Here is a 21,326-nt window from a genome sequence, read left to right as displayed (position 1 = left end):
CTACTCCACCGCTGGAGGCTTCGATCGCTCTTGATAAGCGTCAACCTAGGCGTTATCTGTTTACTCCAACGGCCATTAACTCAATACCGTTAGTATGGAGAAGCGGGAGTGGACTTTTTATGATTGTGAGACTCCAGTAAACCGGGTATTCTTGTGATTTCGAAAGACTTGGTGGAGTTCGACCGCAATGTCGGCCCGATTTCCCATGGGCCACGGCAGGTTCCCGAAACAGCACTTAACCCCCACTCTAGCACTTGTTAACATGTGCCTTCTACCTCTGCAATTTTGTACTCGTTCTAGATCGTGATATAATGCCTAAAATACGGTGATTAACTCAAGCCTCGCGTTTTGCCGTTAATATCATGTCCAAGATCCCGTACCATAGGCCTTCGTAAGTAGAGCAAGGGCCAGGACCAGCGCCGATGGCGACCTGAGCAATTTTAAGCTTATCTCTACAGTAAATTAGCCTATTAGCAACTACAGAGATATCTAGATGCAAAGCAAGCCGACAAGTCTAGTTCCTGGAAGTCAGGACTTGAGTTGTTTTGCTAATTGACAGCTATCAGAGCGCCGGCCAATGTTTATTATTGACGACTCAGACTCGGATATTATATAGACCTCCACAACTCCAAACTAGATCCATGGAGTAAGGCTTCTTTAACTTTTACAAATATTAGCCACCATCATTCTTGGTTACACGTAGCCGACTTGCGGCAATATGGAGTTTGCCAAAGATATCTGGAGGCCCCGGGTCCCCAAGGAGTCGAAGGTTGTTAATGGGCTGCTACTTGCCTGTTCAACAATAACGTCAACAGTACGTCCCTTCAGTATTCCCGAATACATTAACAGGAAATTGCTGTTTCCATGGCTAACTGTGCGGGTCGTTTCGTACAGACAATTGGTTTTGACGGGTCAATGATGTACGTTCTCCTTGGTCACCCAACAATCGATACAGTCGCTGAAACCCCCCAGGAATGGTCTAAACATTCTGCCCTCATACACCGAGTATTTTGAGATTACAACCGTGACGACCGGCCTGAGCACATCAGCAACATTCATCGGTGGCGTCCTGGCCGGTTTCCTCTTCCCCTTTGTCGCCGAGCGCCTCAGCCGGAGGACCGCACAATTGCTAGCAGCCATCATCACACTAGCCTTCATCGCCCTGCAGACCGCATCACAGAACATTGCAATGTTCATCGTGTCCAGAATCGGTGTCGGATTTGGACAGGGGTGCACCATGGTCGTTGGGCCTATGTACCTTGCCGAGACGTTTCATGAGAAGTATCGTGGGTGGGGGCTGGGGGTGGTTAATGATTGTTATTATGTCGGTAGGTGTCTCATTTTGCCATCACGAACAATACAAAAAGGTTACTGAACAAAAATCTGGATAGGAGCCCTAATCGCCGCAGGCGTCACATACCGCACCGCAGAATTCGACTCAACCTGGTCTTGGCGGCTTCCATCTCTGCTTCAGGGATTCTGGAGTGTCCTGTGCATTATGATATTGCCATTCGTGCCTGAATCGCCACGATGGCTGATATCCCGCGGTCGAAACGAGGAAGCGCTTCGGGTCGTGGCTCAGGTGACTAGCAACGGGAATGAGATGGACCCAGAAGTCCGTGCCAATTTCCAACAGATAGTGGAGGGTATGGAATTTGAGCAGTCGACTATTGGTCGTATGCCCCTGAAGCAGATTATGGTTACGCCGAGCGTTGTTCGAAGGCTCAGCCTTGTGTTCAGTTGTGCACTTGCGACGGTTATTGTTGGGAATCAGATTGCTAGCTAGTAAGTCTCCGGACCAGGAGACTCGAGTTCTCCGATCATTGCTCTACTATGTTTTGAATTCACTGCTAATCTGGGATTTTGATGTTTAGTTACTTCGGGACCATGCTTGACAACGCGGGCATCACCAATTCTACCACGCAGCTACAGATTGTGAGTATCGTACTCGATACGCGTTCCACTAGGAGATCCACTGACGTAGAAATCTCAGAATATAATCCTCAACGCGTGGTGCCTTCTATGCAGCTTCTTCGGTACATATATAGCCGATAAACTCGGCCGCCGAATGCTGGCTCTCCTCGGCACCATTCTCCTAACAATCTTCCTGTTCCTCATCGGCATTCTCATTAAGCTGTACGGAACATCAACCAACGTCTCAGGCATCTATGGCACAGTAGCCTGTATGTTCCTCTTCATGGGCTCATACTCAATCGCCTGGACGCCCCTCACCTACATCTACCCGCCAGAAGTCTTGAACTACCCCATTCGAGCGCAAGGAATGGGTCTGAACGCATGGGTGTACTTCGGGTTCGGGCTCGTCTTTGTATTTGCTCTACCGTTTGCGCTGGAGAGTATGGGGTGGAAGACCTATATTATGAATGCTGCGTGGAATACAGCGCTCATTGCGTTTATTTGGTTCTTCTGGGTTGAGACAAAGGGGATGACGTTGGAGGAGATTGATGCTGTGTTTGAGACCATGGATGGACAAGATGGAAGAGATCGGGTGGCGGGTCAAGCTGAGGATGTAAAGGACGATGTTGAGATGACGGTGGCTGAGAAGAGGGAGGAATAATTGTCTGTACTGGACTTGCTGTGCGCATCTGAGTTGTGAACCACGCGCTGTCTGGCTTAAGGGAAGATATAATGGATATACACACATGAAATCGAAGGATGCCGCTTGAATTCTGAGGTGGCTCATATTGTAATAGTATAGCCTGCCTGGAGTCAACGCCAGCGATATTTCAAGCTCTGCTTCACCTCTCCAATTTCGGCCTTCGTAACTTGTTAGGGAGCTTCTTCAAGCATTGACCCATTTAATTATCAAGTTCATGGAGTGAAGATTGCTTGAAGGGCCGTGCCGGTTAGGTAAATGGCGTCGATCGTCACGGGGTACTCCGTTTTGTGGTTGAGGCCTTGTTGGTGTGGTCAACCGACTAACCTGGCATAAACTGAATAGAAGATGAACCTGATATCAAGAAGGCTGTTTGTCAAACCCTTACTCCTTTAGCTGGACTTGCTCACTTGCAGTTGGTACTCTGAAGCCTCTGTAGGATTCAACTGTCCGCACAGCCATAGCGTTTTACCGAGCTGGTGATGCGCTTTACCTAGATGATGTTGACGTCAGCCAGGTGGCTCTGCTGACGATTTACCTTAGTCGGGTCTTTGAAAGATCCAAGTTATGGGGTCGGCGTTGCCATATGCGTGGCGTCACATGCATCATCCATTCTCCGGTCGTGGAACATAGATCTCAAAGCCCTGCAGCCTGTCCACTGCAAGCACCTTCTGATTTGGGATTTCAATCTCAACGAGGTTTGGACCCCACTCGTAAGCCAGGATTCTGTACCACCGTGAGTTTGATATCGAGTCTAAAGCATGACGCGCCTGGCTTAGGAAGGACCCTCAGAAGTCACTGAAAACTATCAAGTATTATTTTCTTCTGACCGTTAGGTAGGCCTACACACTTCTCTTCGCTTGACCAGTGCATAAGAAGTAAAGGGGAAAGGGTTGATGTCAGGTTGGTGTCAGGGATTGCGTGTGTTGTAGGTACGCTAAGAGCTTTCAAATAGGGCAGCAGTACGATGATACTATGCAGGATGCGGATGCTGGAACAGTCTACACCGGTGACTTGCACTTGGGAGAGAATGAAATGTAGGTAAGCTATAGCCCCCACGTTCTCTCCCATGTCCCTCGACATGCTCACACACTGCTGACAGTCAAAAACTGTCAAGGCAATTGCCGGCCAGGAACAGAAGGAAGAAAGTACAGTGCAGAGCACGTTCAGGTCTCTTGTGCTAGTATCCAAGTTGCAATGCAATCCTCTGGCATTATCTCTCCGAGATAAAATAGGCCTGGATGGGGTGAACGTGTTCGCGAACGGAGATCGGCGCATGTTTGTGTAGCCCTGCCGACAGGGATCCCTGCGGCATTCTGCGTCAGATTTGAGTCCCCTCCTCGCCCAGCTCAGGCAACATCTGCGACCTCTTGTCGACATTCAAGGACTTCAGCCCTGAGCTGCAAGAGGCGTGCCGTATGCCTGAGGGCGTCAAACTCTGGAGCCTTGCTTCACGTCAGCCTCCCCCAACCTTCGCCAAAGGTATATTCGCACTTCTTGGCGATGCTACCCATCCCACCCTGCCTCGTAGGGATCCAGACACCATCGAAATGTGCGCTGCTTACAATTTGCAGATCGAGGGTAAGGCGGCGCGCAAACTTTCGAACACGCCGCGGCTCTCGGTGCACTTTACATCTCCGACGCCACGCCCGATCAAGTACCACAGTGTCTGGAAACCTAGGCCAAAACGTGTTATAACCTTTTGCTGACAGTGATGATGATGTCAAAAATGGCGAATGAGCTATGCGCGACAGTGTTGGATCAACTTCGGACCTACGTTCAGGATGGTGAGGTCCCAGAGGATATGTTTGCTTTCCTGTGGACATCTGACCTTGTACTGTACAGAAGGCCCGAGCCTTGTTAGGTGCCCAGTCGGAAGGATTCAATTAGTTCCAATATCAATACCCCGATCCGACGGGATTCAATCTCGATGGATCGCACTATGTCGATCTGAGGAGCTAATGGATTTGAGTTGTTGGTTTCATGTTTTTGATCGGTGGTTGATTGAAGTAGAGAGATACCTAGATACAGCCTTGAAGTAGTGTCACTTTGAACCTGTTACACCACTGCTTGAGTGGGTACTTGTAACCCAGGCTGCTACCTGCAGCTTGGCCCCAGCCTTACCTGCAATGTCCGTATTTAGACCAAGCCTGGCAGAAGGTGATTGGGCTCAGATGTACAGGGACACGTTAAACCTTGCACTCGGCTGATCTCATCCTACCTCCCTGCATCACCCTTGTATACACCTCTGCCACCAGTCAGGACCGAAATTCTCTCATAATAAAGGGATACGCGCAGGAGAGATACCATTATACCCTGGTAAGATCGAAAACCACATATCCATTTCGCCCGCAAGTGGGTTGAAATCGAGATGAACATGGGGGTAAGCTGAGTGTTGGAGTGCATCACGATACGAGGGGCGAATCCTGATGACCAGAATGACCCGATGTCTGAGCCCCATACATCATTCGCCACCTTGCTAATCCCACTGAATGGCTTTGTTACTGGCTCTATCTTAGTCGTCTCAACGGCTTGGCGAAAACCAAACGCTGTATCTTGACAGGCAGGCCATATGCAGTCCATCTTACATGCATGTATCCATGTACCTCGCTTGAGCCAGATAATCTCACATGAGTTCACGAGGCCCGACTGCGGATTCGCTTTACAATCAGATCTGCACGAGCCTTAAACCTCATAGGAGTTCACGTACCAGGTAATGTAACCCTGTGATGCCCCATGGGAGCGAGTTTGTACTCCGTGCCGTTGTACAGAACTTGCTTTTTCCAGACGCGGGGAAATTATATATAACTTCATAGACGCTCTCTCCATTTCGTCCCAGAGATCAGGAAAACCCCAATTGACTACAGCTTTCCATTCAAAAGAATCGAGTCGATCACCATGATATACTCCACGTTATCCATCCTTATCGCAGCCCTCGTGGCCATCCCCAAAACCCTAGTCCTGGCACAGGAAAACAGCTCCTTCATAGACTACGGCGTCGGCGTGATCTTCGTCTACGAGCAAAACGAAACCACCTGGGCAGAGTACCCACCATGCCAAACCCTCGTCCCACCCGCCGGATGCCTAACCAGCGACGGACAGTTCTCCTGGAACTACTGCGGCTCGTACGTTTCACACGGGAACGGCACCATTACGATTCAGCAGAACGGGAACAATGATACCTGGTTGGATGTATATTATAATGAGACGGTGCAGAACACCTTCATTGGCACTGATAGTGCTGTTGAGGGCGGAGATCCTGAGGCCGTCCCTGTTTGGAATTATGTTGGGGAGAATGATGATGGGGTATGTACCAGTTCCTTCAGCACCAGCACCAAGGTACACATGTACTGACATGAGCGCAAAATATAGATTCCGCCAGACCTCCTTGTTGTTCAGTCTCCGGATGGAGAGTACTCGGCTGGACCGCTCTGGTACCTGGATAACGTCCAGGATAACTTCTTCGACCTCGCTGCTGAGGAGACAGAGGCGTATCATGTCGGAGCTTTCTCCTTGTGCTTCGTTCGGTTCTGGGATGGCGATGATGAGTAGATGTTAGCGAAGCCTGCATAGGCCGTCGCGGAGTGAGTCTATCATTCATCAGGCAGACGGATTGATTTGGAACCTACTGCAGGGGTCGGGTATTGGGTTCTTGCTTCTGGGATTCGACTTCTGGTGTACTAAGATCAGTGCGGAAGAACTATTGTCGATGGTAGTTTTTAGTGTAAGAAACATCACTGTTCAACACAGAGATCGTTTTCCTTTGATTCTTCCTCGGTTCCTATTACAAACATATGCTGCAGCTATAGTTAGACTAAGCGTGGTTTCATGAATTCGTTCTCAGGCCCTGGCTGCCACTTCGTTTTGTTACCATAGCCACAGTACGCTAGCTGGCCATAGTGTCATAAAAGGACGTTCCAGACTGACGTTAGATTGTATGTTTGGCAAGGCTCTTATCAGTTCAAATCCTATAGTGGCTTGAGCACAATGTTCTGGGTTTCTAGGACTAGTATTCTATGAAAGAGTGCATCTCGATCTGTTGAAGACTTCTGGACACGTCATCCGACCATCATGCAAAGTCTAAAAGTGAGTCCTGCGGCCAATGTATGCTGTCACACCAGGCTATAAAGTCAGCCTCGTTCATAAAATTGCACTCCCCATCCCAATCTTGATGCATGTCAGATTCCGCGCTGTGTAACCTTTCTTGGGACTCGTCAGTCGACAAGATTTGGTCGAGTACTGAACGAATGTGTTTAGCCCCCTTCTGCGCAATATCGAAATTGCCGTCCTGGGGCCGCACTAGCGATATCAAATGCGAGACAAGAATACTCAGCTTTTGAATCGCCACCGAGCGAAAGTTGGCTGGTAATGGTGGATAATGGATTCCCCTCGATTGCTGCGTGGAGCGTTCGGAAAGCAGCTGTGACGCTATGATACCTGCAGCGGGTAAACCCATTTGACATAACTACGGAGTCAGGGTTAGTGAGAGACCTGGATTATTCAACACAAGGTCCATGGCCAGTGGCTGAAACTTACATCCTTCGACGTTGAGACCACCTCTTCCCCAGACACGGTCCGCATGTTAATAAGGTCGACCAGAGTACCAAGTACTCCCAGAGAACTGTTAATGAGACCTGTAGTAGTAATGTTAAGGCGCTTCAACGGTATTCTATGCAGCAAGAATTCCTGATGCGTGAACTCGAGATGAGTAAATGCGGGGCCCTCATTCTGGGCTGACGGACTCGTGTGCACTGTGCCGTTCTCAGGAGACCAACGCAAAAATGAGGGAAGGCTTCGCTGCATGTTGTGTGGCTTCTCCATTAGCATGCTGTTGCGGTTCCAAGTCAGTCGTGAAACAAGAAGTCGAAACTTGGCAGCAAATGGGTACTAACTCAACATGGGCGGAGAGGCTCTGGATATCAGGACAGAAAGACAGTTCCAAGATGTTCTCTTGCAGCATGCTTGCCAGCAAGGCGACCCGGATTTTGACTCCAACAGTAAATTTCCCTTCTGTATTCCAACCTTCTGCATCAGTCTTCAGGTTTTGCTGGTTTTCGTTCGTGGTCTTGGCTAGTATATCATCATACGTAATGTCTAATGGTAGAGGCAGGTGGCAGTATCGCGAGCTTATGCGAGGTGGCCGCCCCAGCGATGTCGCCAATTGTTTATCAATTGCGTATGCACATGCCATGGTTCGCTTCCTAATTTCGGGTAACCAGAACGGAGAACTCTCGTCAGGGTCTTCCTTAGGTTGGTGCAGGCCCAACGCGTACACTATGGTTGACAAGTCGCCCAGCTTCTGCCATACTCTGTAGTCTGTAATTATATTATCCATTAGCCATTAAAGCTCATACCAGCCCGCCATAGAGCATACCGTTGTCACCAAAAATGGCCGTCAAGAGCACGAGGTGCTGGGTGGTAAACCAACAAAAAGCATCGGTTGTTGTCCCAGCAGCGCTGCAAAACTGACAGCATATTCCACAAATGGCAGTGCAAAGTCTGCTCAGCTCATCCTTTCGAATCCCCGATGGGTTTCGATGTGTGAAAATCGGGTTGTTATCGGCTATGTAGAACAACGCGGTCCCTAATAGAGCAAACAGAAGACCTACTGTTTCCCATCTGGCTGCAATCATATCAAAGTATTCGATGACGCCCAACTCTGCAAGTGTCTCAATAGGTTCCGATGTATTGCCAAAGATTCGGTGCGACAGGTTGGTCAACGGTCCAAGCGAGTCGTTTGAACCACGGACAGCAGAGTCATACATCCTCTTGATGGACTCGCACAAGGCACGGCTCAGTGGAGGTCCTAGGAACCACCCAGGAGAGATCTTATTCTTCACTTCAATAATTTCCTGATAGCAATGAATATATCGCAAGTGGGACAGGAGTTGGGATCCCAAATGGACTCTGTCTGGGCCATATCTGCCCTGTGACCGATCGCCCGGCGCCGCATCCAAAGGGAGGCAAGGAGGCTCTCCAACCTGCGATAGACCTTCGTACTCCCGGAATGTACTTTTTGGAGAAAGCAAATCGAGATGACCGGATTGCAGTGTCTGCTCCTCCGTACTCATCGATCGCACGACCTGCTGGTCGACTAAGGTGCCTCGCTTGTCTACCGGACTTATGACTTTCCCATCGAGACGAAAGACGACCTGGTTGTCCGGGCGCTGTTTCTTGGGTCGCCGCGAGGGGATCCTAAGTGGTCGCGTTCGCGGCTGCGTTAGGGGGGCAGGATGGTAGACGCAGCGTTCAGTGCGGCCGTTACGAAGACATCTTCCACAGATCGGACTTTGGTGGTCACATCGTAGTTTTGACTTGCGGCAGGGCTCACAGGACGGAAGGCGTCCGTTCCGACGAGGTGTTGCCATTCTAGAGGTGCAGGCCATCCATGGCAGTCAGGATACAGGCGTGTAGGAGATCATGAGGATGGTTCTTGAAGCTGAGAAGATGACACTGGGGCTATGGCCCCTAGGGCCTAGAAATCGGAGTCCAACATTGATTTTCCTCATCTGGGAATTCTGGCCGGTTGGACTCCGAATGGTCTGGCACTAAGACAGCTGGGGGCTTATCGTCTAGAAATGGGGCCCATCGGAACCTCCGGATCGCTAGTAGCGGCCACTGTCGAAGAAGCAAGTGCTCTCGCTTAGCCCTCGTTCCTGTGCCAGAAAGATCGGTTGATAGCACTTTGATCTGGACTTCATGAAATAAATCAAGGTACTGTCAACCCACCAATCCACGCGGCCAATTTTGCGGCTTTCCGGGACCATCGGGGAAGCTCATAGAGACCAGTCGCACGGTCGCGCCTTCCTTTCGACGACCATCCGTACGCACTGGGCAGAGGCAGGTGCGATGCAGGTATTGCGGAAGTAGAAAAGGAGGGTATGTTGCTTCAAAACCATACCTCCTCTCGACGAGCACTAGTTTCGGGCCTCCGATCAACCCTACAATTGGAATATCTGATGTTGTTTTCATTCATTCAGGTTCATCATCTAATTTTGATCTATTTACAGTCTATTATTGCCGAATACAATACTCTAATTGGCACTGGCAGGATTCTTCATCTCGGAGAAGTTGTCAGGCCACAAAAACATCTTTTCTTCGTTCGAGGGTGTCGCAGCAACGAACTTCGGTACCTAGTACGGGTTAGCATGTGCTTCACGGGTGATATGAGCATCAGTGAACGTACAGCTTGCCTGCTCGAGACCTTGCGCCACATGTTTGCGCGAGGATTGAATCGTGCGGGCTTGCCCTTTCCGCCGGTCTGTTCCTTGTCCTCCTTCATGATTGTTTCAAACTGCTTCCTAATGTCGAAGAAGGAGTTGAATGGAATATAAGGAATCTTGTTTTCGATGCAGTACTCTTCCAGGCGCAATCCCTTTCGGGCAAAGAGGACATCTGCCTCCCGCGCGGCAGGAAGATCGGATACACCATCGCCGATGAAGACGATAAGAGGAATCTCTCCTTCGTCAGCCACTTGTTGACGACCCTCCTTTACGGAAAGTGCCTTGTCGTGGCCGAGCTCTGTGCTGTCTCGCCACACAGGCTTCCATTGCGAACCATCATTCTTGATCTGCGCATCGTTTGAAATGACGTCGATATGCGAAGCCTCGTCCGGACCCAGGTAGGTGGCCAGCACCTTGCTCAGGATCGGCCTGAGACCCGCGCTGATAACGTTGAAATCGATTCCGTTGTCGAGACAGAACTGGTGGAAGTCCTTAAACCCTGGGTCGATTTCGAGTTCCTTCTTCATGACCTCAAACCCGTCTTCAAAGGGTATTCGGAGCGATCCCCACATTTCCTCTGAGACTTCGCGGAACGAACGCTCGCCGGACTTGAGCTGTTGGTCCAGCTTCTGGCGGCGCTCTTCGCCACATCCTAGGTTGTCGAACAGGATGTGGCCGGTATCCTGGTAGAAGATGGTGCCATCGAAGTCTAAACGGTTAGTCTCTGCTCAAGAGCCCTCAATCGCTGTACATACCGGAAAAGCAAACGATTTTTCTGGGGGCGTCTGACATTTTGAAGTGGTTTGTCTAATTGATGAATAGCGATGCGACAGCCAGGAATGCGCTTCGTGAAATAACCCGCGGGGGCAATGACGTACCCGTGGGTCAACTGGGGCTGCGATGCCAAATCCGTGGAGTCGTGGACCCTTTCCCTCCTTTCCCTCCGGCTAACTTGCTACCAAATGCGAAGACAGACCCAGTTGCCAATTCCCAACGTCATCACTTTACTAAGCACAAGAAACAGGAACAGGAAGTTATCGTGATGTCAGATAAAGCGCCTTAATCGTCCAACGTCTCAATTGAAGCAAAGGGCACTCTTCCTACTCTCTATACTCCGTAGATCTTACCCAGTCGTTGGCCCGAGACACTGGGACAAAAGCACGGACTGGTTCGTCGTCGTCGTCGCCGCCGCGAACCAAGGCGGGATCCTGGGGGTGGCGTCGGACTAGACCACATCCCTTGCAGAGAACTACAGCGACTCCGGAAATCTCATTCTCGGTCTTGATATTATGTGAACCAGTTGCATCAGAACAATTCCTACTCCTTCTTTGTGAGAAAACTCCGCCATAATCGTCAAGTGCCGCGTACCACTTGTGCTTGGGAGCAATGGCTTCACGGTCGCGCCGGAAGAAGCAACGACTCGATTCCTACCACATACTTTCCCACGATCGCGACTCAATGGAATAACAACACAAAATCCTGTAAGAGCGCTAGGAAGGATGAATCACATATTCACTGGTTGCAAAGGAACTTTCCATTGTTCAAAAGGGAGACGAAAAATGAAGTTGGAAGTGAACAACCGCCGAAAAATATATATCCTACCCAACAATGACCAATGCAAGGGTTTTTTTGTCTGCTGCTTATCTTTCTTATTCTCCATTCTACACGATATACTCCCCTCATCCAGCTGCAAAAATAAGGAGCTCCCTTTAGAGTACTTCAAGGTTACACAAACCGGATATACCTCGGGACGGTCCGATCGGGCCTCCAGCACGGCCCCGATCACGCCGAGCCCAGACTCGCGGTATCACTATCAAGCCCGGTCTAACATACCAGTAATCTTATCACTGTACCATCGCGTTGGAGCAGAAGCGGGGTACGTTAATCATGAATATTCCTACCACTAATCAGCACTCCCCTGAAAGACCCCAGGATCCAGCCTGAAGTCCCCTACAAGATCAACAATCAACAATCAAACGCCATGGCCCCAATCACACCCCTCCGCATAGCGATAATAATAAACACAGACGAAGCCGAGCCCGTCCGCCTCTTCAAGCAGGGCTACAGCAGTATCTTCAAAACCCTTGACCCCAACGCAACCGTAACATTCTACGACCCCGTCGTGGCGCAAGTCTATCCCGATCCAAACGCGTACGATCTTATCGTTGTTGGAGGCGGGACCTATATCCCCGGTGACGAGTCGAGTTGGATGGTTAACCTGAGGGGGTTTTTGAAGAGCATGGTTGGGACTTATGAGGGGAGGAAAATGGTTGGGATTTGTTTGGGGCATCAGACGTTGGCTACTATGTTGGGGGGGAATATGTCTTATCTTTCTTCTGGACCGGAGGTAGGTTGCTATGTCCATGAGGTAAAATGCAGAGCAGTCATACTAAACACTTGGTAGTTGGGTATAACCGAATTTCCTCTGACTGAGCAAGGCAAGGAATTCTTTGGCTCGGATACTCTTCGTCTACAGGAGTTCCATATGCGAGTTATTGATGTCACGCCGACGGGGTTTACTCCGCTAGCGGATGGCGGTCAAATCTTCTTATCAGAGAAGAACACAGTCTTGACATTTCAGGGCCACCCCGAGATGTCGAACGAGCTCGCCAGGTTTTTGCTATCTCGGGATTCGGATTATGTGACTGGGGAGAGTGATGCTGAGCGGGCACAGATTGTCGAGTCGGGAGCGGGCAGAGACGATGGGCTCAGGGTCTGGAAGAGAATTCTCGACTGGGTGCGAGAGTGAGGCATTCAGTCACAATAACAGGCTAGAGAGGCATAGTGTCGGTCAATTGACAATCTCAGTTTCAAGCCTCTGTAAAATTTCCTCCCAGGTGCCGGACTCTAGAATTTGAGATAACCCGGTGAGATCGCCTGTACTCGGTTCCGGATACGCCTGGACCAAATGGTCCTCCATGTCAGGAAATTCAGGAAACTCAGCGAGATTGATTTGTCCGTGTCTGATACGTTCTGTGCCTTGTGAGGATGATGGAAGATCCGACATCGATCGAGGAACACTGAGAGAACCAGTATTCTGGCGTTTATCTTGTCCACCTCTTGCATTTGATGTTAATATGCGCGAGATACAAACTTCGACTACTTTTACCTCTGCAAGTTGAAACTCATTCACCCATCTATCTGCGTTCTGCTTCTCGCAGTATGCCTGAAGGTCAGCCACAATTCCCGCAGTGCGTAGAGATTGTGGATCACGAACGGCCATAACAGCGAGAACCAAGGCGCTATTCAGCGAATGATGAGAGGCAGTATTGAATTTGAATCGCTCCGCCATGGTCGATGGGCGGAAGGACAGTTTCGAAGTAAGGTGCGCACAGGCTGATGCAAAGCAGGCTTCCTGACTGTAGCGGAACTGGCCCGTGATGGAGGGAAGCAACACATACGGTCGGTGGAGCGTGACGCGAGCGAAGTGATATGCGGAATGCAAGTATAAACGGTGCCAGGGTAAGAAGGGTCGCTCAATGTCGAATGAACAGTCGGGATTCTCGAGCTGGAAGTAGGACGGTAGGTCCTCAGCCCAGTCGAGGAGAGAGCGATCGAGCTCCATTGCTCGTTCGTACGTCCTGTATAGTGTAGTCGACGGGGCCAGTGCAAAGCAGTCATCCAAAATGGTTCCGAGGAGAGAAGCGAGCTGCTGCTGGTAGACATGATAGGTTGCAGGAGTTGGATCATCCAGGGGTCTAGGCTTAGCCGCATCGACTTCCTCGGAACTTAGATCGTCAAGCCAGGTGTTTGTGATTTCCATCTTCTCGCAATGCTTGTCGTTGACACTGTAGGGACGTCCAACAGCAAGCGCGACAGTGCGGTCAAGATAGTGCAGTGTACTCCAGAGACGGCGCCGAGTCTCCAGTACCTTCCTAGGCAGTCCCCAACGTTCGCCGTCGACATGCATTCCCTGAGCTTGAGCCATGCGAACAGCAAAGCTGCCTGTTAGCCAACTCTCAGGTATCCGACCCAGGTAAATAAGGTAGCGCGTGATGAGAATGCCAGCGCGAACAATATCTGCACTTTCGCCGGAGAATGTCGGAGCAATGACGACGCATTTTCGCGCAGCCCAGTAAAAGTGAAGCGACGACTCTTCGCGGTCTTGCTGGGTCTCTATAGAGCAAGGTTGAGGACAGTCCAGCAGCTCACTAAACGCCAGGACGATGAATAGCAATGATAACCATCGGAGATCGACGTTTGTCAGATCATCGAATGCCCGCCGCTTGTCCCAAAAGTCTGCATAGTGCGCTCGGAAAGACTCTTCGTGCACTCCATCAAAGACTCTGTTGAGCTCAGTTAAGAAGCGCTCTATGAGCGTATCGACGACTGACTTCTGGCGAGGAAGGTACCCCATCAGCTCCCAGACATGACCGTAAGGGCCGCGCTCATTACGGAAGGAGCGAGTCGCGCCGGTCCCAGGTGCCTGCCTTGTGCTGAGGCCAACAGGAAGATCCGGGGTCGGGACTTGCATCATGATCGCCGCTGCTTGATGTCCAAAATATGAGTTGCCATGGTATGAGGGAGCTCCACGCGATGGCCAGAGATTGCCGATCTGACAGTCGGTCAATTGCGGCGCATTGGTCGATGCTGGACGCGACGTTCCAATTTGGCGTCTGCGCTTCTCTAACCTTTTTGTAGGAGTGCACAGGTGAGGGATGTTGCGGCGGGAGCAGTTGCGACATGGATGTTGTCTATCGCACTGGGATTTTGTTAGGTTTTTGCGTTGAAACAGCCTGAGATATGTCCTTACTCGTTGCTTCTGCTTGCGACATTGACTGCATACCCTACCAAGCCGATGCGACAAATCGGTTCCTGGGGTTACAGTACTATCCTCTCCGAAGCTGTTGTCTGACATGCTGCGGATGGTTGGAGGGACCGAGATCGGCCGGCGAAAGAAGCTCAGCCGAGCTGCGAAGACGTCGCATGATATGAGCTGATCGGCGATTCTGATCGGGCCTTTCTTATCAGTCTGCGATAGTTGGCTTTCCTCGCTTATTGGCTGTTGAAGGTTTCCAAGACTCTCTTACTCCAACTTCGGCCCTCCAGGCGGCCGGTATCTCGGTGTCTCTAGGAGTAAGCGGCCAACGGCTATGCGAACCGTGGCAAAGGGCTGAGTAAATCAAGTAAGACTTCGTGAAGTCAAATGGACGGCATGGATTTCTTATCAAGGGTATCCGTGCCCCTCTATGAGCCCATGACGCGGATTTGCTCGAACTTACATTCTAACATGCCTGAAAGCGAACGTTCTGTCACCATGGGTTCAATCGCACCCGACCCTCAACGGACTCACAAGGTCGTCTGCCTCGATGCCTATCTCTGTCCCGTTCCGAAGTTCGACTTTCCTCATGAGTGTGTCGAGTACGAAAACACTGTCGGCGAGGACCTGATCATTGAGCGCGCCAAAGACGCGACCATTGTCATCACCACTCGAGCACCAATGTCAGCGCGCACTATATCCTTGTGTCCCCGACTGGAAATGATATCATTGATGGCCGCTGGTGCCAACATCATCGACATGGAAGCTTGCCGCCAACGGAAGATCACAGTGTGTAATTCGCCATCTGGGGCTGCCTCGTCAGTCGCAGAGCACGCCTTTGCCTTGTACTTTGCCGCTAAGCGAAAGATTGTCGACCTGCATCATATAACTCTAGAAGGGAAAGAGTGGCCGCGGGCGCAGAGCGCTTTCCATCTATACCCATTTGTCCCGAGAGTGCTAGAACATGAAGTGCTGGGTATTGTCGGCTATGGTGGAATAGGTAAGAAATGCCAACCCCTGATCACTCCGCGTGTCTAATCCCTGGTTAGGAAAACGCATGGAGGCGATCGGCAGGGGTCTGGGGATGAAGGTTCTGATCGCCGAACGTAAACACACAGCTGGGACTTCCCTGCGCCCTGGGAGAACGGCGTTCGAGACCGTCCTCAAAACCGCCACCGTGCTCATGCTCGGGTGCCCCCTGGACGCTGAGTCGCTAGACATGATCACAGAGACAGAGTTGAGGCAAATGAGACGGGATGCGACGATCGTCAACGTTGCCCGTGGTGGCGTCCTGAATGAATCTGCGCTCGTCCAAGCGCTAAACGAAGGCTGGATCGCTAGTGCAGCGACAGATGTGTTTGCTCTCGAGCCAGCGACAGCGATCTCAACTCCACTGATCTCTAAACACCCCCCTAATCTGACCGTTTCCCCTCACGTTGCGTGGTACGCAGACGCTACTTTGGAGAAGCTTCAGCAGATAGTGAGGGGTAATTTGGAGGCGTACATCGCAGATCAACCGCAAAATTTGGTAAACGGATCGTGGTCAGTGTATGAAAGGAGTGGGTCGATGAGTACCTAGATCTGCTGGCCATTAACAGTGGCAATGATGTCCCTGTAGGGCAAGTCATCGCCGAAGTGCACCCGACAGCTCGGACAGAGTCCAGAGCCTGACAGCAGCCTGGTTCACCGCTGAAAGTGAAGCTCCGAGAAATTCTCTAGACAGTTCCGTTCCAAGGTAGGGCTACTTGGCCCATGCAGCCGTTGTCGTCATCTCGGCTTGCCGTATACCGGTGCATATTTATCACTTCCTGTCTTCAAGACCTTCAGATTTTCTTTCTCCCCTGACTGAGTCTACCCTTCGAGTCAAGAAAGCTTAAATATCAGAAGGGAGTGCACGAGCAAAACTAGTAAGTCTATTGAAACTCTAAGGCGCGATCGCCGAGAAAGCCAACGGTGGTGCGACAGAAATAGATCCGTGCCAAACTCTGCCAAATGACGATGGGCGTTTTCCCGGCGATCGCTCGGTGATATGATGGCTTGTGCACTGCTTTACTCATCATCTTTCATCTATTCCATAATATCAACCAATAAACATCAGGCTTGGTAGACAATTATGTACCTGACTCATCAATTCTGCCTGACTCGACCTGCCATATACGCACGGGTGCAAATTTCTTCACAAACTCACTCCTCAGCTCAAATAACAAATCAAGTCCTAAACTGCATGCGACTGGTCCGGAAGCGCCCGTTGCAAACTCTTGCAGCATCCACTGTGGACTCGGCCACGCTGAACTTGGCGATGCCACGCACCTGAGTCAATTCGGCGATCTCCTGGATTTACTTCGGCGAGTCAGTAAAATTTTATTGCAAAACTATAAGTATGCCTTGATCTCCTGGTGTTTGGGTCTGGTTCAGTTCAGGGACAAGACACAGAGAGATTCAACAAGAGTTCATCTTCGCTTTCAAATTCTATTTTTATTGTTTAATACGTTCGCTACAGGTCAGCTTCCTTTACCTTACCCTACCATACCCACATACTAATAAAAACAGTCTATACAGACACCCACCAAAATGCACGCTACATCCACCCTCACCGTCCCCGGCTCCTCCCACGGCAGCACCGCCGGCCTCAGCGCCCGCAGCTACACCTCCTCCGTCTTCACCATCTCCGGCTTCAAGCAGCGCTTTGCCTCCTTCAAGGCCGCTTGGGGTCCCTGCATGGCAGCCAAGGAATCCTGGGAAGAAGAGTACAACTTCCCCGCTGGCCGCTGGGCTGGTCAGGGACTGGACCCTACGTAAGTCTTTAATACTACAATTGCTTATTTGCTTTTCTGACATGGCATTCCTCAATAGTTGGTACCGCGTTGTTGCCTGAATGATCATGAATGATGATTGATTGATCGATGCGACGCGACGCAACTCAATGCGATGTTGTCGGCGTCGTAAGCGATACTTATAGCGATTGATACCTACGATATCTCGCTATACCAAATAACCCTCAAACGAAACGAACTTGAACTCTACCACACTCATTCGAACGAAACGACCCTCGAAAGAATATTTTCGGAGGATCACACACTCTCTACAATCTCTCTATCTCTATCTCTGTCTCTGCTATATTCTCTGTCACTCACTCACTGTCCAACTTGCTTACTACTTGCTTTCTTGCTTCTTTGTCGCACTCACTCTCTGTGATTTTTTGACTTGGCTTGACTCTTTGCTTTTACTAGCTACTTTCTTCTCACTTGACTTTGGTGTTGCGCCGGATTGCAGCCCATGAGTATTATACCCTCTTAACGACTAAAGATATTCTACTTCAGTACCTCAAACTTCAGGTTTTCTCAGATTTCCGAATGCTGTGTACAATTCTAGACGTGTATTTCTCACTCTCCTCTTCACGAGCCATCCGCGCTCCCAAGTAACGTCCTAAATGGACACATTCAGGAAATTGGTCTCCTGGAACCCCTGACAGCTGATCGCTTTCGGTTCTCATTAATGGGTACCGCGAACTGGAGATTTCATGTCCAGATCTTGTAACGAGAAGTGTGCTAAATGGACCTACGTACTTGGTTCTGTCGTTGAGAAATGAGGCGCGTTCATGCTTGGGTACACCACACAAGCGGGTACATGTGATCCCGTCTGCGTAGAATCAGTACCCTGTGATTTTTGGTCCCAGAGGCAACGGTGTTGTATAGGATAAACGGTACTGTTAGTTCATGCTGCACACCCAGTATGGTACTATACCTCAATAAATCTGTATGTGAAAGTGCAGAGGGAGACTGATTATAACACAGACTTCCAACGCGAAATCCTTCCTGTTTGTGTCAAGTCTTCTGCACTTGATTACTTCGCCTTATACTGCAAGACATACACATGGGCTCGATAAATGAAAGCCACACATACCGGGGATTCTCCCATGTTATCCCCGCTTAGCCTGCTCTTCTAAAGTCCCAGCGTGACCCGAACCCTTAACGATCCAAGTCATACTGCCGCGTAAACACACTCAACACCAACCATACGCAACCCCCGGCAACCCACAACAAAATGCTCACACCACGCGCAGACTATCCACGTACACCAGCCGCAAGATATATATCTCGCGGGAATCGTGCAAGTTTCGAAGAATGCGCACAACGCCCGTCGCATCACGACTGTATCGCGTTGCGGTATCGCTGAATTCAGGATATACCGCTAGATTGGGCAAATCAACTCTGTACATGTAGGAGCCGTCCGATTCCTGCACCAGATGCGCCGATTAAGAAAAGAGCCAGGTTGAAGAGGAGGACTTTGCGGCCCAGGTGAACTGATACCATAACGAAACAAATAAGGGTTGGCATACTGGCACGTTGTGGTTCTTGACTTTCAGAACAAACAACTAGCGAGGTGAAAGAGCAGCCGAGAAAATTCACCTATAGAGGATAGAAGAAACGATGTACCAGACCAGAATGTCTCAATAGCATGGAGTGCCGTCGAGCTCTTCCGAAAGTTGCTGGGAGACAGGATTAGCTCCCCAAGGCCATCGTCTCACACGGAAATACACACAGGTAACACGACGGAGAGAGAAGGTGCATCCAGAGCAACCATCTAATGAGACTCGACGCGGCCAAGGCCCCGAACAATATCGAGTTCTTCCCACCAAGCTTGAAATCCGGGGGACATTCCATTCGGGCTCGGCGCCTGCAGCCGTATATACACCGCCATAATTTGGGTAAACCGTTGAGACTCAGAAGCCTGCCGCTTGGTAGGTATCTTTTGGTATAGACGCTTCGCTTCGCAGTCCAGAAAGATCAATCGGCCCTTTGAAGAGCGTAAATGCAATTTTTGCCCACTGACGGGGATTCTTTCTGTCAACAGTCAATAGGCGTATGGCCAGGACTGTGTATTCCGCTGATAAGAGACCAATTCATTCTAGACACGGCGATGATACAGAAATGTAATAAAGTGCCGCACATTTGTGACTTCGTGGAATGTGTTTTGAGCTACCTGATGCGAGTGAGAGGCTATCTGGTGTCTCGAAGGTGGCAGAACTCCGAAAAAAAAAAAAAAAAAAAAAAAAAAAAAAAAAAAAAAAAAAAAAAAAAAAAAAAAAAAAAAAAAAAAAAAAAAAAAAAAAAAAAAAAAAAAAAAAAAAAAAAAAAAAAAAAAAAAAAAAAAAAAAAAAAAAAGAGCTGGAGAAGCAAGGGAGTTGCTTTCTTCATGCGAAAGGTGTTACAGCCTCATGTATTTATGGATGAATTGAATTACCAAAGATTAGACAGCACACCCTATCACACCGACCCCGAATCTAGACCTGCATACACAAGCTGGGACCGACATGTGGCGCGTCAAACTACGCACCATCTCTCTAACGCACGATTATTGCTTGACACAATACTAGTAAAGTCTTATAAATCAAGACCGAGGACTACCCATGCCACCAACACTTCCAATGTCATCTCTTATCGTGCCACATATTGTCATCAAGCATACACACAACCTTAAGCACTTGACCCACCCATCATGACGCACTGCAACCACGACGACCCGATCGTAATTACCGGAATGGCGATGCGCCTCCCCGGAGACGTCAACGACCAAGCTGCACTCTGGAGGCTATTCACTCGGCATGCGGTGGTGTTGGCCTGGCAGCCATCCAGATCTGCCGCTCGATCGGTGCAGAGGTGAACAGAGCAAATGTTAGTTACCTGCATGTCGTCCCCATCAGTCTAACCTGCAGCAGCTTTACGCCACCGTTGGTACACCCGAAAAGATTGAACATCTAATTCAGATGGAAGGAATCCCCCGAGAGCGAATATTCTCCTCAAGCGATGAGTCCTTTGCAGAGGGAATTGCGGCCCTAGCACAAGGACAGGGTGTCGATGTTGTACTAAATCCGCTGTCCGGGGAGCTTCTGCACATTTCATGGGCCTGCGTCGCGCCGTTCGGAACAATGATAGAGCTTGAGAAGTGCGATTCCCTAGGGCGCGGTCACTTGGGTATACAGGCGTTTGCAGCGAACCGCGCATTCATCGGCGTAGACTTATCTGAGGTACTGAGAGCGCGGCCGGACGAACTTCAAAGGTAGGTAACAGTGGCTTCTTTGCCCTTTTGTGACTAATGAAGCTGAACTGATCTAGACTGCTGGAGGAATGTATGGACCTCTATCTCCGAGGCGACATCACACCCATTACACGCATAACGAGGTTCCAAGCGTGTAATGTGCACGATGCATTCAGACTAATGTAGAAGGCAACCCACACCGGCAAGATAGTGCTAACAATGCCTGAAAATTCGGATGACCTTCCCTCTAAGCAAGCTAGTGTGTCTCTGAACTCTATGAATCTACGGTCTGATACCTCGTACCTCCTCGTGGACGGCCTTGGTGGCATCGGGCGTGCGATAGCGGTATTGCTCGCTGAGAACGGCGCCACGAATTTGATATTCCTGTCACCAAGCGCTGGCAAGGGTGCGGGTCATGAAGGCTTTTTCAAACATCTACTTTCTCTTGGCTGTTCAGTCCAATCCTTCAGTGGGAGTGTTTCTCGTCTGGCTGACGTGGAGCGAGCCGTGGCACAGGCTCACAAGCCCATTCGGGGAATTGTGCACTATCGCAAGTGCTCAGGGTAAAACCAACCCCATTCCGTCCACTGCCCGAAAACCAGGTACTAAGAACAGGCAACAGGACAAATCAATATCTGAAATGACACTGGACGATTGGAACGCTGCCACACAGCCAAGCATATGGAACCTG

General features: G+C 50.0%; 10 protein-coding genes across 10 annotated transcripts; 5 read left to right on the top strand and 5 right to left on the bottom strand.

Moving 5' to 3' along the window:
- Window positions 1-718: 718 nt before the first annotated feature.
- On the top strand, window positions 719-2,575 carry BDV14DRAFT_202542 (general substrate transporter; the record flags this gene model as incomplete). The annotated part of the gene is made up of 6 exons (XM_073774062.1): window positions 719-814; window positions 895-920; window positions 973-1,328; window positions 1,392-1,785; window positions 1,875-1,935; window positions 1,994-2,575. The coding sequence occupies 6 exons, from the start codon at window positions 719-721 to the stop codon at window positions 2,573-2,575; spliced, it is 1,515 nt and encodes a 504-aa protein (XP_073625685.1).
- A 2,937-nt stretch (window positions 2,576-5,512) lies between these two features.
- Window positions 5,513-6,166, top strand: BDV14DRAFT_202541 (uncharacterized protein; the record flags this gene model as incomplete). Its single annotated transcript, XM_073774061.1, has 2 exons — window positions 5,513-5,920; window positions 5,987-6,166. The coding sequence occupies 2 exons, from the start codon at window positions 5,513-5,515 to the stop codon at window positions 6,164-6,166; spliced, it is 588 nt and encodes a 195-aa protein (XP_073625684.1).
- A 517-nt stretch (window positions 6,167-6,683) lies between these two features.
- On the bottom strand, window positions 6,684-8,982 carry BDV14DRAFT_191382 (putative chromatin structure remodeling complex protein RSC3; the record flags this gene model as incomplete). The annotated part of the gene is made up of 4 exons (XM_073771486.1): window positions 6,684-7,079; window positions 7,151-7,442; window positions 7,507-7,930; window positions 7,989-8,982. The coding sequence occupies 4 exons, from the start codon at window positions 8,980-8,982 to the stop codon at window positions 6,684-6,686; spliced, it is 2,106 nt and encodes a 701-aa protein (XP_073625683.1).
- A 601-nt stretch (window positions 8,983-9,583) lies between these two features.
- On the bottom strand, window positions 9,584-10,643 carry BDV14DRAFT_210357 (2,3-diketo-5-methylthio-1-phosphopentane phosphatase). The gene is made up of 3 exons (XM_073775876.1): window positions 10,593-10,643; window positions 9,801-10,546; window positions 9,584-9,747 (listed from the first exon to the last, which is right to left on the bottom strand). The coding sequence occupies exons 1-3, from the start codon at window positions 10,627-10,629 to the stop codon at window positions 9,649-9,651; spliced, it is 882 nt and encodes a 293-aa protein (XP_073625682.1). The 5' UTR covers window positions 10,630-10,643; the 3' UTR covers window positions 9,584-9,648.
- Window positions 10,644-11,818: 1,175 nt separating this feature from the next.
- BDV14DRAFT_202538 (type 1 glutamine amidotransferase) lies at window positions 11,819-12,586 on the top strand (the record flags this gene model as incomplete). Its single annotated transcript, XM_073774060.1, has 2 exons — window positions 11,819-12,184; window positions 12,242-12,586. The coding sequence occupies 2 exons, from the start codon at window positions 11,819-11,821 to the stop codon at window positions 12,584-12,586; spliced, it is 711 nt and encodes a 236-aa protein (XP_073625681.1).
- BDV14DRAFT_98687 (uncharacterized protein) lies at window positions 12,435-14,909 on the bottom strand. The gene is made up of 2 exons (XM_073777967.1): window positions 14,591-14,909; window positions 12,435-14,539 (listed from the first exon to the last, which is right to left on the bottom strand). The coding sequence occupies exons 1-2, from the start codon at window positions 14,693-14,695 to the stop codon at window positions 12,629-12,631; spliced, it is 2,016 nt and encodes a 671-aa protein (XP_073625680.1). The 5' UTR covers window positions 14,696-14,909; the 3' UTR covers window positions 12,435-12,628.
- A 185-nt stretch (window positions 14,910-15,094) lies between these two features.
- BDV14DRAFT_191380 (uncharacterized protein) lies at window positions 15,095-16,335 on the top strand (the record flags this gene model as incomplete). The annotated part of the gene is made up of 3 exons (XM_073771485.1): window positions 15,095-15,596; window positions 15,646-16,138; window positions 16,215-16,335. The coding sequence occupies 3 exons, from the start codon at window positions 15,095-15,097 to the stop codon at window positions 16,333-16,335; spliced, it is 1,116 nt and encodes a 371-aa protein (XP_073625679.1).
- A 666-nt stretch (window positions 16,336-17,001) lies between these two features.
- Window positions 17,002-17,987, top strand: BDV14DRAFT_177817 (uncharacterized protein). Its single transcript, XM_073769497.1, has 3 exons — window positions 17,002-17,096; window positions 17,147-17,391; window positions 17,450-17,987. The coding sequence occupies exons 2-3, from the start codon at window positions 17,168-17,170 to the stop codon at window positions 17,469-17,471; spliced, it is 246 nt and encodes an 81-aa protein (XP_073625678.1). The 5' UTR covers window positions 17,002-17,096; window positions 17,147-17,167; the 3' UTR covers window positions 17,472-17,987.
- Window positions 17,988-18,554: 567 nt separating this feature from the next.
- BDV14DRAFT_177814 (uncharacterized protein) lies at window positions 18,555-19,152 on the bottom strand. The gene has a single exon (XM_073769496.1). The coding sequence runs from the start codon at window positions 18,813-18,815 to the stop codon at window positions 18,645-18,647; it is 171 nt and encodes a 56-aa protein (XP_073625677.1). The 5' UTR covers window positions 18,816-19,152; the 3' UTR covers window positions 18,555-18,644.
- A 1,479-nt stretch (window positions 19,153-20,631) lies between these two features.
- Window positions 20,632-21,072, bottom strand: BDV14DRAFT_177812 (uncharacterized protein). Its single transcript, XM_073769495.1, has 2 exons — window positions 20,713-21,072; window positions 20,632-20,656 (listed from the first exon to the last, which is right to left on the bottom strand). The coding sequence occupies exon 1, from the start codon at window positions 20,962-20,964 to the stop codon at window positions 20,737-20,739; it is 228 nt and encodes a 75-aa protein (XP_073625676.1). The 5' UTR covers window positions 20,965-21,072; the 3' UTR covers window positions 20,632-20,656; window positions 20,713-20,736.
- Window positions 21,073-21,326: the final 254 nt, after the last annotated feature.

The sequence above is a fragment of the Aspergillus stella-maris genome (genome assembly GCF_047715825.1).
Source record: "Aspergillus stella-maris strain CBS 113639 unplaced genomic scaffold BDV14scaffold_48, whole genome shotgun sequence".
In the NCBI taxonomy this organism is placed as follows: domain Eukaryota; kingdom Fungi; phylum Ascomycota; class Eurotiomycetes; order Eurotiales; family Aspergillaceae; genus Aspergillus; species Aspergillus stella-maris.
The sequence above is the reverse complement of the archived record's forward strand: the minus strand, read 5'-3'. Positions and strand labels throughout refer to the sequence as shown.

What these genes read in the sequence shown, in the direction of transcription:
- BDV14DRAFT_210357 (XM_073775876.1), bottom strand. Translation starts at nt 10,629, where the DNA reads ATGTCAGACGCCCCCAGAAAAATCGTTTGCTTTTCCG. An exon ending in AAAAATCGTTTGCTTTTCCG is followed by an intron (nt 10,547 to 10,592) that starts GTATGTACAGCG and finishes CTAACCGTTTAG; the next exon opens with ACTTCGATGGCACCATCTTC. An exon ending in AGGTCTCGAGCAGGCAAGCT is followed by an intron (nt 9,748 to 9,800) that starts GTACGTTCACTG and finishes AACCCGTACTAG; the next exon opens with GTACCGAAGTTCGTTGCTGC.
- BDV14DRAFT_98687 (XM_073777967.1), bottom strand. Translation starts at nt 14,695, where the DNA reads ATGTCAGACAACAGCTTCGGAGAGGATAGTACTGTAACCCCAGGAACC. An exon ending in GTCGCAAGCAGAAGCAACGA is followed by an intron (nt 14,540 to 14,590) that starts GTAAGGACATAT and finishes ACAAAATCCCAG; the next exon opens with TGCGATAGACAACATCCATG.
- BDV14DRAFT_177817 (XM_073769497.1), top strand. Translation starts at nt 17,168, where the DNA reads ATGCACGCTACATCCACCCTCACCGTCCCCGGCTCCTCCCACGGCAGC. An exon ending in GGTCAGGGACTGGACCCTAC is followed by an intron (nt 17,392 to 17,449) that starts GTAAGTCTTTAA and finishes ATTCCTCAATAG; the next exon opens with TTGGTACCGCGTTGTTGCCT.
- BDV14DRAFT_177814 (XM_073769496.1), bottom strand. Translation starts at nt 18,815, where the DNA reads ATGTACAGAGTTGATTTGCCCAATCTAGCGGTATATCCTGAATTCAGC.
- BDV14DRAFT_177812 (XM_073769495.1), bottom strand. Translation starts at nt 20,964, where the DNA reads ATGCCACCAAGGCCGTCCACGAGGAGGTACGAGGTATCAGACCGTAGA.